At 62.0% G+C, this 14469-nt stretch overlaps 1 protein-coding gene across 4 annotated transcripts in view; it reads left to right on the forward strand.

Annotated features, from left to right (window-relative positions):
* Positions 1-14469, forward strand: part of PKD1 (polycystin 1, transient receptor potential channel interacting) — a 48162-nt gene that overhangs the window by 10954 nt on the left and 22739 nt on the right. For all 4 annotated transcript variants that reach the window (XM_060079107.1, XM_060079108.1, XM_060079109.1 and 1 more), the window contains exons 2-14: positions 6078-6149; positions 6270-6341; positions 6427-6596; positions 6942-7613; positions 7712-7895; positions 9059-9279; positions 9614-9729; positions 10140-10266; positions 10611-10858; positions 11573-12328; positions 13175-13306; positions 13505-13680; positions 13901-14034. In XM_060079107.1, coding sequence (XP_059935090.1) covers positions 6078-6149; positions 6270-6341; positions 6427-6596; positions 6942-7613; positions 7712-7895; positions 9059-9279; positions 9614-9729; positions 10140-10266; positions 10611-10858; positions 11573-12328; positions 13175-13306; positions 13505-13680; positions 13901-14034 — 3080 coding nt within the window. The remainder of the gene's footprint in view (positions 1-6077; positions 6150-6269; positions 6342-6426; positions 6597-6941; positions 7614-7711; positions 7896-9058; positions 9280-9613; positions 9730-10139; positions 10267-10610; positions 10859-11572; positions 12329-13174; positions 13307-13504; positions 13681-13900; positions 14035-14469) is intronic.

Below are 14469 nucleotides of genomic sequence, written 5' to 3' on the forward strand. Positions count from 1 at the left end.
CTCCCCCTACCTGGCCTGACCCCTCCAGCCTTGGGGTCCCTGGAAGTTGCTGGCTTGGGCCTTGGAGGGATCTGGGAGGGTCCACATGGCCAGAGGGTGGACCCTGCTTGGCCTAGGACCTCTTGGGTGCTGGCTCTCTTCCTAGTGGGGGCTGGCCGCTGTGGTGCTTAGCCAGCCTCTGCTGCTTCTGCCAGCTCTGCTGGGCTCCTCGTACTCCTTTAGGTGGCTCCGTGGGCTTGCTGTGTTCCCCACCGCCCCGCTTTGTAAGACAGAGGGAACCTGAGTGGGGGGCAGGGCATCAGTGACTATGATGATGTCGGGGGGGTGCAGTGGAAACCCGAGGGGCTGGGGGTGGGGTGGGGCTGGCCCACAGCAGCCTTGGCATTCCCCCAGAACAGTGACCGCAAAAGCAGATGGAGGGACTTCCCTGGTGGCGCAGAGGTTAAGAATCTGCCTGCCAATGCAGGGGATTGGTCTGGGAAGCCCTGGTCCTGGAAGATCCCACATGCTGCAGAGCAACTGGTCCGGGAAGATTCCACATGCTGCAGAGCAACTAAGCCCGTGTGCCACAAATATTGAGCCTGCGCTCTAGAACCCGTGAGCCACAACTACTGAAGGCCGCGTGCCTAGAGCCCGTGCTCTGCAACAGGAGAAGCCACCGCAGTGAGATGCCCGTGTACCACAACAAGGAGTAACCCCCACTCGCTGCAACTAGAGAAAGCCCATGTGCAGCAATGAAGACCCAATGCAGACAGAAATAAATAAATAAATAAAATAAATTTGTAAAAAAAAGAATCCACCTGCTAATGCAGGGGACACGGGTTTGAGCCCTGGTCCGGGAGGATCCCACATGCCGTGGAGCAACTAAGCCTGTGTGCCACAGCTACTGAGCCTGCACTCTAGAGCCCGCGAGCCACAACTACTGAGCCCATCTGCCACAACTACTGAAGCCTGCGCACCTAGAGCCCGTGCTCTGCAATAAGAGAAGCCACCACGATGGGAAGCCTGCACGCTGCAACGAAGAGTAGCCCCGCTCACCGCAACTAGAGAAAGCCCACGTGCAGCAACGAAGACCCAACGCAGCCAAAGATAATTTTATTTTTTAAAAAAAGCAGATGGAGATGTGGAAAAGTGGCTATTCAGGGCCTTGAAGCCGGGTGACGACTCCACCAGTGTCTGCCTCCGGAGGCCCTCCTCCAGTGTCCTCTCTGCACCCCCGCCACACTGTTAGCCGTGGCACGCCCCTTACGGATGCTCCGAGGCAGCCCTGGCCTGTGGTGATGCACCTGGCTTTTGTCCTGGTTCTGCCTTCAGGCCGCAGGAGCTTTGCCGGGCAGGATCTTTCTCTGCACCGTGGGCCCTGACCAGGCCCAGGTGAGTCCTGGGGAGAAGGGGCTCCCTGGGGCTGGGAGCATGGGGAGCACGTGGCCAGCACCCATGACGGGGTGAAGCTGTCTTCGTCAGTCGGGGGGAAAGCCTCCCGGGGGCAGCTGGGCCAGGCCAAGCTGGATAGAAGACTTAGCTGGGCCCAGGATGGCCAAGAGCCATGGGCCAGTAAGGCCAGGGATGATGGTGTCCTGCCAGGGTGGGCGTTGGCTGGGACACTGTGGTAGACCCGGCTCCCTCCTCCTGCCCTGGTTTTTCTGGCACCTCAGATGGCGCCCAGCAGCTGCTGCTAATGATGGATTTTCCAGAAAATGGGATGTGGAAAAACATTGTAGGGATTTTCCTTCTTTCCTCTTCTGCTTGAGGCCCTGGCTGGGGAGCTGTCCCTGGTGCCCCTGGTGGGTGTCTCATGCCTGCACTCACCCTTGTGTCCCACTGTCCCCCAGTCCCCGTCTCTGGATCATCTGACTGCCTAGGGCTTTTGCTTCTGGGCCCCTGCAGCTCTACTTCTCAGAGGCACAGATTCCACAGCTGTTCTCCCTTTAGCCTCAGAGGAGCCCCTGCTTGAGTCTAACTGAAGTTTCTCAGGGCACAGCCGTCCCCACTTGGTGCGTTGTACTTGACATTGGGTGGAGTCTGTCTGCCTTTCCCTGGTCTCCTGGCCTGCCTCACCCCACCCCGGGGATGGTGTGGATGCCCCAGCAGCCCACCTCTGGGCACACATGTTCGTGTGCAGTGGTAGAGGGCCTTGGCCTGTACTGGGAGACACCATGTGTGTGTGTCTCTCTTTTTTTTTTAAAGCGGATGAGACTGTCCCAAATTGTTTATTAGGTAGGAGTTTTACAAGCAGTGCTTCCGTTAGCAGTAACAGCAGTGCTGGAGAGCGTTACGCCTTCTCCAGGCTGCATGGCGAGAGCCTCACCGTGCTTTGGTGATCTGCTGGGTGTCAGGATTCCTTCTTGTAGCTTTATTGAACGGATCAATGAGGATAAACTCAAAGAATTTGTATGTGGAATCTTCGCCAACCATTGAGAATCCAGGGCTCTGCGGCCGTGCATTGGCATCGTGCTCACTCAGCAGCAGACTGAAGGCTTTGAGCGAACTTCAGCGGTTTAACACAGTGATGCACAGGTGCCATGGGCTCCCTTAGGCCTGGGCAGTTGCAGCTGCCATGCCACACGCAAATCTCGTGTCTCCCATATCCTGCTGGGCCTGGTCTCCCAGTCTGTGCGCTGGATCGGCCAGCCGGGGTTGGGCGGGGCTGCTGTGGAGGGCACTGCGCACCCCGGAGGAAGGCCGGCCGCTGCCTCCCCCACTGCTCTTGGCTTGCTTGTGAGCACCCAGCTTGGCTTACCCAGTGGCACCGCCAGATGGAAGAGGGAAGCTAGGCTCCGTTGTGAGGGGCAGAGGTGACCCTGCCAGGGGGTCCTGTCACTATGTCCCCTGACCCCCAAGGGCCTCTCTGCTCCTGGAGTTCCTGGGACCCATGCTCTGGGCATGGGCTCCCTGTCATGCAGCCTTTGGGGGAAGGGACCTGCGTGCGCGTGCGCACACCCGCCAGTATCCAGATGGGAAACCCAGCTGCTCAGTGAGGTTGTCCGGGGCCCCTGGCTCGGGTGAGTCAGGCGGAGCTCTGGCCTTGAGCCCACTGTCAGTGGACAGTGCCGCTTCTTGGAGTGGAGGAGGCCTTGCCCTGACCTCCCTGGTTGGTGTGGCTGCTGGCCCCCCTTGCCCAGCCCCTCACCGTCTGCTCCCCTCTGAAGCCCCCGCTCTAGGTCCTGCTGGGCATCCTGTCTGTCCCCTCCTGCACCGACTTTCTCCTGCTTGAAGAGCAGAATGAAAGTGTGGGAAATGGAGGGGCCTGCCTGCTCTCAGGAGTGGAGTTATTACCGTGCACCCCTCCAGCGCTTTCTTTAGAGTTTGAACAGTCACGGGGAGCGGGGGGACTGCATCTTGCAGCTGCGTTTCTCCTGCCTCTGTGGCTAAGTGGGGATGTGAGCCACACCTGCTGACCAGCTCCTGTCACATCTCATGGGCGAGGGGAAAGACGGCTGTGCCTCGGGGCGTGCATGTGGCTGTTCTGGTGCCCAAAGCAGTCGGACTCTCAGGGCATGCGGCGTTACTGGGGGGCGCCCACACTGCCGTTTTGCACTTGTTGCCGGGATAGAGCCTTTGCCAAATCAGGTGTCCCCCCGGCCTGCACAGTCCGGCCACTGGTCAGAGCAGCGATGGGGCTGCAGGTCCTCTGGGCTGAAGCCTCCGTCCCCATCTGATCCCAGCAGGAGCTGCAGCCCCAGCCCTGACCCTGTGGGACCCCCATCCAGTCTCAGAGGTCCCGCTGCTGGGAGGACCCTGCCCCTTGCAGCTGTATAGCTCTTTTGACTGTGCCCGAGGTTCTACTCACAGCCCCTCTTGAGGAAGCCCCCGATTCAGGGGAGAACTTCGGTCTTGCCCACCTTTGCCCACCTGCTGCCTGTACCCCCTGCCTGAGGCCGTATGATTTGGAGGCTGCCTGTGGCCCGCTGCCTCCCCAGGCAGGCTGCAGCCAGCACCAGCTGAGCACGTCATGTCCACGTGCCGTCCACTCAGCGCCAAGTCTCCCGATGGCTGCCCCCTGTGCAGAGGGAGAGACCAGGCTCCCAGGGGTTAGCTGAGTGCGTCCACAGTCCCCCTTTCCTCACTACCTTGGTGGGGGCCAGAGGGGGACAGGAGCCCCTTTGGGCCTGGCTTCCCTCATGTCAGCTGCAGGCAGGTGGTGCCCCTCCAGAAGTCCCCCAGGTGGCCACCTGGCTGTGTTGGAAGCCAGGATCACGTGAGCAGCCCGACTGAGAACTGGCCCCCAGCCCTTGGCCCCCAGCCAGTATTTGGGTGTAGGTGGCCATGAGGCCCCATGTGGATAGCAGGTCCCCAGGAAGGAGCAGTGGTCAGGGCCTGGAGTGGGGGCCATTTCCTGAGCCTCATTCCAGAAGTGGTCCTGGACATTGTGAGCCAGGCAGAGGTATCATACCAGGCATCCCAGCACCACCCCTGGGCATGGTCTTGGGGTCTGGGCTGGCACTCAGGCCCCTGGCTTCCAGGAGGGCCTTGTCTTCACACCAGCCAGTTCTTATTAAGTTCTTGCTGTATGTGGGGCAGCTGGAGAGAGCAAAACCCATTCCAGAGGGTGGCTGATGGAGCTGGGCTTCAGGACACCCCTCAGGCTGCCATGGGAGCACGCATTAGAGGGACTGTGAAGGCTGGGTGGATGCCCAGGGATGGGGGTCTGGACCAGGCTGTGGCTCGGGTAGGGTGGGGGAGTCTGAATGTTTTAGGAGCTGGGTTGACAGGACCTGGAGACAGATAGGCCTGGAGGAGGCATTGACAGACCTTTGGCCTCTGTATGACTGGGTGGTCATCAGTGGGAAGGGCAGGCCTGGTGAGAGGCATTCTGGGGACATCAGAGGGCCAGAGTGACACCTGGAAGGGCAGAGGCTCCAAGGGTGGAAGGCCCAGGCCTCGTCAGTTTGGAGACTATGGCGGGAGGTATAGACCTGTGGGAGCACAGGGAGGCCTGGGGGGAGTGGCGACTGGAGGTGTCCACTGAGTCAGGCTGGTCCGGGGTCCCTGACCAGGAGGTGGACTGGCTGGGTGACTGGCCTCCACCTCTATGCCAGGCGGGGAGGTAGAATTGTTGGCTAGAGAGTGTAACCTCGGAAAGACTTGCGAGGGGCTGGGGTGATGTAGTCATTGGAGTGTAGTCACTGGTGTGTCACCACCACGTCACCTGCACTGGGGGTGATGGTAGACAAATAGTGCTGTTGTGCTGTTTTCATTGGTGTTTCTCCAGTTGTTGAGACCAGCGTTTTTCTGTGTATCTGTGACATTTGTATATGTTTCGTTAATCTTGTCTATTCTCATCTTTGGCCTTTTTTCCCCCCTGGAATAGCTTGCTTTCTTTATGGTTTGTTAACAGCATATGTGGAAAGGGGATTATGGGCCTTTAATCCATCATCTAAATTGCGAGTGCTTTTCCCAGCTTGTTGTTTGTTTTCTGATCTTATGATATTTTGTGTGGAAGTTGCATGTTTTTGTGCAGTTGGATCTTTTGGCTTTTGATGTTTTATTTCTGCTCATAGTTTCATTGTTTGAGAACCCGTGACTCTTCTGCCGTGTCTTGCACCATGTTCGGTTCTCTAATATGGTTCTGTTGCCCTTGAGGGCCTGCAATTACGGAGATCCAGCTCTAACTCTGGTGCCCAGACCCCAGAGACTTAGCATGGGCTGTCAGTACTGCTCTGCTATGGGGTCATCCACCAGAGCCCCCTTCCCGTTTGTGTGGTCTGTGCCACATTCCCCCACCCTCCAGCTGGTAGCAGCTGGGCCCCTGGCCCTGGAAACCCCTGGGCTGCCTTGTGTGTTCTGAACCCTGTGTGGAGGGGTGAAGCCTGCCCTCCATGGTGCAGTCCTGCTGGGCGAGGGGGCAGGGGGTGGGAGGGGAAGGGGAAGGGCATGGATGGAGTGCTGAGGGGCCAGCTCTCTCCTGCCTCGGGCTCTCCAGATGAGAGTTCATTCAGGTCTTCCACCTCTGGTCCTGGGAAGAGGGAGCTCAGAGGGTGGGAGGCTACAGCTGGAGAGCATCTGAGGTGGGCCCGGGTGAACTCTGTGCCCTGCCTTGGGCCCCAGCACTGACCTGCAGCTGCTTTACTCTCTAGAGACGTCTCCCACAACCTGCTCCGGGCGCTGGACGTTGGGCTCCTGGCGAACCTCTCGGCGCTGACGGAGCTGTGAGTGTCCCCTCCAGGGCCGCTGCGGGATTCCACGCAGTAGGCAGGCGGCGGCTGCCTGTCACTGTTGCAGTTAAGGGGGCTCACGTCAGACCTTGTCGAATCTCTCCTTTCTTCCAGGGACATAAGCAACAACAAGATTTCTACATTAGAAGAAGGAATATTTGCTAATTTATTTAATTTAAGTGAAATGTAAGTTTTGTTGGCTTTGGTGGCTGTCGGCAGCTGGGCCCGTGGCCCCCACACCTGCCCTCTGAGCCTGCCCCGCCCCCTGCAGAAACCTGAGCGGGAACCCGCTGGAGTGTGACTGTGGTCTGGCCTGGCTGCCGCGCTGGGCAGAGGAGCAGCAGGTCCGCGTGGTGCGGCCCGAGGCGGCCACGTGCGCTGGGCCCGGCCCTCTGGCCGGCCGGCCCCTCCTCAGCGGCCCCCTGTTGGACAGCGGCTGTGGTGAGTGCGGGTGGGCGAGACATGCTTGGTCCTTCCCTGCCGGGCAGCTTGGCCAAGCAGCCGGCGGGAACCCTGCGGTTTTCAGGGGTCTCCAGCCTAGGGTGGCAGATGGAGATCGGGGAACAGCTGCACGAGAGAAATAATTACAGGGCCTGAGACAGACTGACTGGGGGAGGGATCAGGGAGGCCCTCTGGACCAGGGGACCATGTGGGCGGGAGGCAGGGAGACCAGCCTGGGGGTGGGGGTGAGCGCCACGCAGCCGCTGGAGGGTCGGAGATGATGTGATCTGGGGTGTAGAATGGGGTGGGGTGCACCCTCGGGACCAGCCTGCCTGTCCCTTCCAGGTGAGGAGTACGTCGCCTGTGTCCCTGATGACAGCTCGGGCGCCGTGGCGCTGGTGGCTTTCTCAGCTGCCCACGAGGGCCCGCTGGCTCCTGAGGCCTGCAGCGCCTTCTGCTTCGCGGCTGGCCAGGGCCTTGCGGCCCTCTCAGAGCAGGGCAGGTGCCTGTGCGGGTTGGCCCGGCCTCCCAATGCCTCTTCAGCCTGCCTACCCTCTTGCTCCAGCCCCCCACTGACCCCCGCCCCCACCTGCCGGGGGCCCACCCTCCTCCAGAACATCTTCCCTGCCTCCCCAGGGGCTGCCCTGGTGGGGCCCCAAGGACCTCTGGCCTCTGGCCAGCCCGCAGCCTTCCACGTCACTGCCTCACTGCCAGTCAGCTCCACGCGCTGGGACTTCGGCGATGGCTCCCCTGAGGTGGACGTTGCTGGCCCGGATGCCGTTCACCACTATGTGCTGCCTGGGCGCTATCCCGTGACGGCCGTGCTGGCTCTGGGGGTCGGCTCTGCTCGGCTCTGGGCAGAGGTGCGGGTGGAGGCGGCTCCCGTAGCCCTGGAGCTCATGTGTCTGGCCTCTGTGCATAGCAACGAGACCCTGAAGCTTGGTGTCCGAAACCGTGGCGGCTCCGGCCTCGAGGCCACCTACAGCATCGTGGCCCTGGGCGAGGAGCCAGCTCGAGGTGGGGCCGCCCTGCCCCTGGGCCTGAGTCGGGGTGGGTGGGGCAGGCCTGGTTGGGCACACATCGATGCCCCGTCTCTCTGCCCTCTGACCCCCCAGTGGTGCATCCGCTCTGCCCCTCGGACACTGAGATCTTCCCTGGTAATGGCCGCTGCTACCGCCTGGTGGTGGAGAAGGCGGCCTGGCTGCAGGCACAGGAGCAGTGCCGGGCCTGGGCCGGGGCCGCCCTGGCCATGGTGGACAGTCCTGCCGTCCAGCACTTCCTGGTCTCCCGCGTCACCAGGTGCCTGCCCAAATGCCGCTGGTCCTCGGAGAGGCTAGGAGGTGGGGGGAGGTCCCCAGAGTGCTGGGGTGGGGATGGAGCATGAGCACATTGGGGTGTCTGGAGGTGCTGTCTCCACCCAGCCAGCCTGGCTCTGGGGATGAGGAGCCATGTTGTGCCTGCGTGTGGCCGTTTCTATCAGCTCTCCTGGCACAGATGTGGACACGGGTGCCCACTGTGGGAGGTGCACCCCCGGCCCTGTATTCTGCCCCCACTGTCCCATGCTGGGCCCCTCCTGGCAGGGACAGGGGAGGTTCTGGTGTGACCACGGAGGCTGCGCTTCCTCCTGCTCCTCATGCTGTTCCCCTGCGAGTGGTCACTGCTGCCAAGCGCTGCCCATGCACAAGGAGCCTCTTGGACGCTCTGGCTGCCCAGGCCTGTGGGGGCATGTGCTCTGTAGTGGTCACCATAGGCGGCCCCGCCTGGTCTCTACTCAGCCCTTAGCACCTGCCATGGCTGGGGGGTGGGATGGGGTGGAGCCAGGCCCCCCTCCTCTCCCAGGGTCCCTGTGTGGGAAGGGGCTGATTGGACTGTGGGTCACCCTGGACTTCCCGAGGGGAAATCGAGGCCCAAAGCAGTCAAAGCCCTTGCCCAAGGTCACTTGGTTCCCAGGTGGTAATGCAGCCCCAGCACCCAGCTCTGACCACAGCACCTCAGCCACCCCTGCTGCCTGTCCCTCTGTCTGACCCTGTCCCAGTATTTGTCCCTGTCCTTGTATCTACAAGCCCTGCCTCCAGGAGGGTCTCTCTGCCCTGGCAGAGCTGTGGGGAGTAGCCTGTTTGGGGACTGATATGTGGGTGTCTTGGTCCCCAAATGCCACACCTGGAGCCTCACCTCCGGGCACACACAGGTCTACGTGGCCCTGGGCCAGAGTGAGATGGAGCCCCACGAGGGTCTCAGCTGGGCCCCTGGCCCCATGAGATGGGTGATTGGGTGGGCACTGGTGTGGGCCTTGCTTGCCAAGTCATGTCTGAGCCTCAGTTTCCCCATTTGGAAAGTGGGGACAGAGGCAGAGCCTGCCTGACAGGCTGCTCTGAGGAGGGTGCCCCCAGAGAGGGCAGAGGGAGGGGTGCTTATCTCCGGGGAGCCCCTGAGCACCTGCCCTTCCCTCTGTCTGCCTGCAGGAGCCTGGACGTGTGGATTGGCTTCTCGGCTGTGGAGGGGGTAGAGGTGGGCCCAGCGCCGCAGGGTGAGGCCTTCAGCCTGGAGAGCTGCCAGAACTGGCTGCCCGGGGAGCCGCACCCCGCCACAGCTGAGCGCTGCGTGCGGCTCGGGCCTGCTGGGCAGTGCAACACGGACCTGTGCTCGGCACCGCACAGTTACGTCTGTGAGCTGCGGCCCGGAGGTGCGCTGGGGCCCCTGGGATGCTGGGGAGCACCTGCTGCCCTGGCCCAGGACACCCCTCCTCCAAAGCATACAGGGTCCCCTGGCCACCCCGGGAACTCCTCCCATCCTGGCCAGGACAGCTGCCCCTGGCACCCCAGTTCATTCCTTAGCTGTTCAGTGTTTGTTAGGTGTTTGCTGAGTGTCTACTGTCCCGGACTGAGCCCACACTGGACAAAACAGGTGGAGGGAGCCAGGGGCTACTGCCAGGTGGCTCAGTCCCAGGTCTGGCCCCACCCTGGGCCCCCAACACACTCGGCCTGGGAACAGCACCTCATTGCACACTTGCACCCCAGGCCCTGTGTGGGATGCAGAGAACTTCCTCGTGGGAGCACCCAGTGGGGACCTGCAGGGGCCCCTGAGCCCCCTGGTGCAGCAGGAGGCCCTTACAGCCCCCCGGGAGCCCGTTGAGGTAGGCTGGCCTTCCAGGCTTCTTGCCCTGGCTGTTGCAGTTCTCTTTAAAAAACAAGAAGCCTTTTTCTGGGCCTTATTAACATTCTGTGTCCAGTAGAGTCAGTGCAGAGGGGAGTAGCACCCAGGCCTGGCATCGGGAGAGCCCTGAACGCTCCTGAGCCTTTTCTCTCAGTGCTTGGAGATTTTTTAGAAATGAAGGTACAATTCCTGTTGCTCACAGATGGTTTTGACCTGATTTTTTTCTCCTGAGTGACATTGTCTCCCATTGTGTGAAATGAGGCCAGTGGGGGCCTCTTGAAGGCCCATCTGGTGGCTCCTCCCCTCTGACCTGGTGGGTGTTCGGGCATCGGGGTGGGGCCGGCTGAGGGCCGGGGTCGGTGGAGCTGAGTGGCCCCCCTGCCCTGGCAGGTGATGGTGTTTCCTGGCTTGAGCCCGAGCCGCGAAGCCTTCCTCACTGCTGCCGAGTTCGGGACCCCGGAGCTCGGCGGGCCTGCCCAGCTGAGGCTGCAGGTGTATCGGGCCATGGGAGGAACAGGTGGGACTCCATCCTGGCAGTGGGACTTGGGGGGCTCGAGCGGCCTCTCTGTACTGTGGTGTCTGCTGGTCCCTTGCCCACTGGACTGGTCTCCAGCCTCAAGGTGGACAGAGTGGGGTCCACAGAGATGCCAACTCATACTGGGGATCCCAAGGATGGGTTTGGTGGGGAACTTGCTGGGGCTGGGGACTCGCCGGGGTCAGTCAGCTGGCCTGGTGTGGGGAGGGTTAGAGGAGTGATGGTGGGGGCCGGGTACACTGCCTGGCGAGACCTCATGTCGTAGCAGGGCGTCCTTATGATCTGTTAGCAAATTGGGGTCCCTGACACCCCTCCTTTCCTTGCAGGGGCCCCAGGAAACAGCAGCGAGCCCCAGGGTAGGTCCCTGGAAAACAGGACTGAGCCCATCCCTACATGCACACCAGAAGGACACCCGTGCCCCAGATCCAACATCTGCCTGCCTCTGGACGCCCCCTGCCACCTTCGGGCCTGTGCCAACGGATCCACATCAGGGCTGGGGCTCCCTGGGGTCTCCTATGCATTGTGGAAAGAGTTCCTCTTCTCTGTGCCTGCGGGCCCCCCCGCCCAGTACTCGGTGTGTATCACTGGCCTAGGTGCCTTCTGCCTCCCCATCAAACACAAACAAAATGCAGATTATTCTGCACAGCCCTCCAGGTCCCCTAACTCACCCGCCTCCCGCCTCGGCAGTGCTTTCCTCCTCTGCCAACCGTGAGAAGCTCCCGCCCCAGGGCCTTCGCACTTGCCTTTTTTTTTCTTTTTTCTTTTTGCGGTATGCGGGCCTCTCACTGCTGTGGCCTCTCCCGTTGCGGAGCACAGGCTCCGGACGCGCAGGCTCAGCGGCCATGGCTCACGGGCCCAGCCGCTCCGCGGCATATGGGATCCTCCCAGACCGGGGCACGAACCCGTATCCCCTGCATCGGCAGGCGGACTCTCAACCACTGCGCCACCAGGGAGGCCCCCGCACTTGCCTTTTAAGGAGGACTCTTCCCTTCTCTGGGCAAGGCTGGCCAGTGTCCAGAAGTCCCTCCCCTGTCTGGGGAAGCCCCACCCCTGCCTGCATACTCTGTGCCCTGTGTTCTTCCGTCTGTCCCCATCCTGAGTGCCTTGGAGGCCCCTGTGAAGCCTGGTGGTGTGTGAGTGAGTGAGGAGTGTTGAGACCCCTGTAGGGGGTGACTCTGGGTTACCCCAGGGGGGTTCTGCCGCCCGCTGGAGCCCCTGGCCCAGTGCTGCCTACAGGCCCCTGACCCACTGTGAGGACCTGACACAGGCCCACCCCCCTCTTCTGTAGGTAACCTTCCACGGCCAGGACAACCCTCTGTTCCCTGGTGACCTCATCAGCTTGCAGCACGATGCTGGACCGGGCGCCCTCCTGCGCTGCCCCCCGGCACTCGGCATCCCTGGCTCCGAGGCCCCGTACTTCTCCACCAACGTCTCAGCCTGGCTGGCCCACCTACCTGCCCAGCTGGAGGCGGCCCCGGCTGGCCCTGCCTGCGCCCTGCGGCTGCTTGTTGCCACAGAGCGGCTCACCCCTCTGCTGGGCCTGAGCCCCAACCCGGGGCTGCGGCGGCCGGGGCGCTATGAGGTCAGGGCCACAGTGGGCAACAGCGTGTCCAGGCACAACCTGTCCTGCAGCTTCAACGTGCTCTCCCCGGTGGCAGGGCTTCGGGCCATCTACCCGGCCCCCTACGACGGCCGCCTCTACATGCCCACCAACGGCTCGGCCTTGGTGCTCCAGGTGGACTCCGGCACCAACGCCACGGCCACGGCACGCTGGCTTGGGGGCAACGTCAGTGCGCCCTTCGAGGCTGCCTGCCCTGCCACTGTGGCTGCCCTGGTGCCTGGCTGTGCCCATGAGGCCAATAGCACCCTGTTCTCGGTGCTGGCGCTGCCCGGGCTCAGCGCGGGCGAGCACGATGTGGAGGTTGTGGTGGAGAACGGTGCTGGCCGGGCCAACCTCAGCCTGCGGGTAAAGGCTGAGGAGCCCATCCGAGGTCTCCGCGCCACGCCCAGCCCTGAGGCCCGAGTGCTGCAGGGCGTCCTGGTGGTGAGTGTGGACCCCGCCCCCCGCCCCGCCCTGAGACAAGGTTCCTATGCAGAGGGGACAGTGGGCTCAGTGTCAGTTTCTGGGCAGGTCCTGTTCAATGGCTCCTCAGATGGTTCGTTAATTCCTAAGTTACTGGGAAGTCACCTGTGAAACAGTTGCTCTGAAAACGCTTCTTTTTGTTCTCACATTTCCTGCACGAATTGTCAAGCTCTTCACCCACCTCTGACCTCGCTGATCCTGGGTGTGTTTTCGGGGCCCTGCTGTGTTCCCACCTGGCTAAAGTGAGCGCTTTTTGAGGTTGGGGTCTGATGCCACCTGGCCACTGTCGGTGCCACTCCGGGAGGGGCTGTCCCTGTCCCTGTCTTGGGAGTACCCACCTCGCATAAGGCAGCCACCGGTTCTGCAGCCTTAGCACAGGGGCTGTTGGGCAGTTGTGTCCCCTTCCCCTGGCTTCCCTGTTCACACCTGTTCTATCAGGTGACTCAGGTAAACATCCAGAACCATGAGGCCCATTGAGACTCACGTGCCTTCCCAAATGGCACTGTGCTGTCCAGCTACGGGGGCCTGAGCAGGAGCCCTGGGATGGGGGTGCACAGACTGAGGTGGGTTGGCTTCTTGTCACGGGTGTTGGGTTTACTTTACAGATGAAGAAACTGAGGTACAGAGAGGTCAGGATGTAACCAAGCCCAGGCTCAGCCCCGCACTGTGTGGCCTCCTTAGCCTAGAGGGAAGCCCCATAGGGAGCTATGTCCAGGCAGATAGACGTGGGTTGAGGGCACAGTTGGTCCCCCAGAGACCCTGGGCTGGGGCAGGGCCATGGCCAGCTGACGCTGTGCCCTTCCGCAGAGGTACAGCCCTGTGGTGGAGGCTGGCTCAGATGTGGTCTTCCGCTGGACCATTGATGACAAGCAGTCCCTGACCTTCCACAATGTGGTCTTCAACGTCATCTACCAGAGCGCTGCCGTCTTCAAGCTCTCGGTGGGCGGGGGCCGTGGGCACAGGGTGGAGAGTAGGGTGGGGGGGGCGGGGGCTGGGCTGTCCACTGTTCACCTGTGCCTTCTGTTCTGCTTTGCTCCCGAGGACCCCGTGGCAGCTGTGGGTGAGTGCGGGGAGGGGCTCTGTCCACGCTGCCCTGTGGCCGGCTGGTGGCCTGCTCACTGCCGCCTGTCCCCACAGCTGACGGCCTCCAACCACGTGAGCAATGTCACCGTGAACTACAACGTCACAGTCGAGCGGATGCACAGGATGCGGGGCCTGCGGGTGTCTGCGGTGCCGCCCGTGCTGCCCCCCAATGCCACACTGGCACTGGCGGCTGCTGTGCTGGTGGACTCGGCCATGGAGGTGGCCTTTCTGTGAGTGTGCTGGGCCCCTGGGTGGGGCCCCAGCCTTCACCTCCTCATCTTTCAGGACGTGCTGGGTACATAGGACGTTGGGAGCAGCTGGGGGGCTGCAGCAGGGCGGGTGGTACCCTGAAAGGAGGTGCAAGGAAAGGGGCTACAGCCGGGCCCTCCCCACCCTTCCCTCCTACCCCTCCCTCCTAGCCTGCTCACCGCCTGCTTGCTGCCCTGGCAGGTGGACCTTCGGGGATGGGGAGCAGGTGATCGGCCAGTTCAAGCCTCCATACAACGAGTCCTTCCAGGTCCCAGACCCCACAGTGGCCCAGGTGCTGGTGGAGCACAACATCACACACACCTACACTATCCCAGGTAAGGGGCAGGCCCACTGCCCTGCCAGCCTCCAGCTTGGGCGAGCCCTGCCCCGGGGACATCCCCTCCCTGGGGGACAGCCCCCCTTGGTCCTGCCTCCCGGGATCCAGCCTGGGCTGATGGCGCAGGGCCCTCACTGGGGTGAAGAAGGGATATCCAGTGTTGAGGGGTGGACTAGGCCTCTGAGACCCATGATTCAAGTCTGCTGGCCAGAAACCGGACCGTTCTATCACCTCCTGACTCCTCTCCTGAGCCTTTTTTGGGGGAGAAGGGAAGGTTCCTTTTAGTCATTTTTGAAATTCCAGAAGCCCCACACACAGAAATGCAGAGTAAACAGTGGTTCCCCTATGATCTCAGCCCTGCACCTGTGCCTGCCCTGTCACCCCAAGGGCAGTCGTACCTGGAGACGGTTGCTCTTCATCTTTCTGCCTCAGC

Source organism: Mesoplodon densirostris, chromosome 16 (assembly GCF_025265405.1).
Source record: "Mesoplodon densirostris isolate mMesDen1 chromosome 16, mMesDen1 primary haplotype, whole genome shotgun sequence".
In the NCBI taxonomy this organism is placed as follows: domain Eukaryota; kingdom Metazoa; phylum Chordata; class Mammalia; order Artiodactyla; family Ziphiidae; genus Mesoplodon; species Mesoplodon densirostris.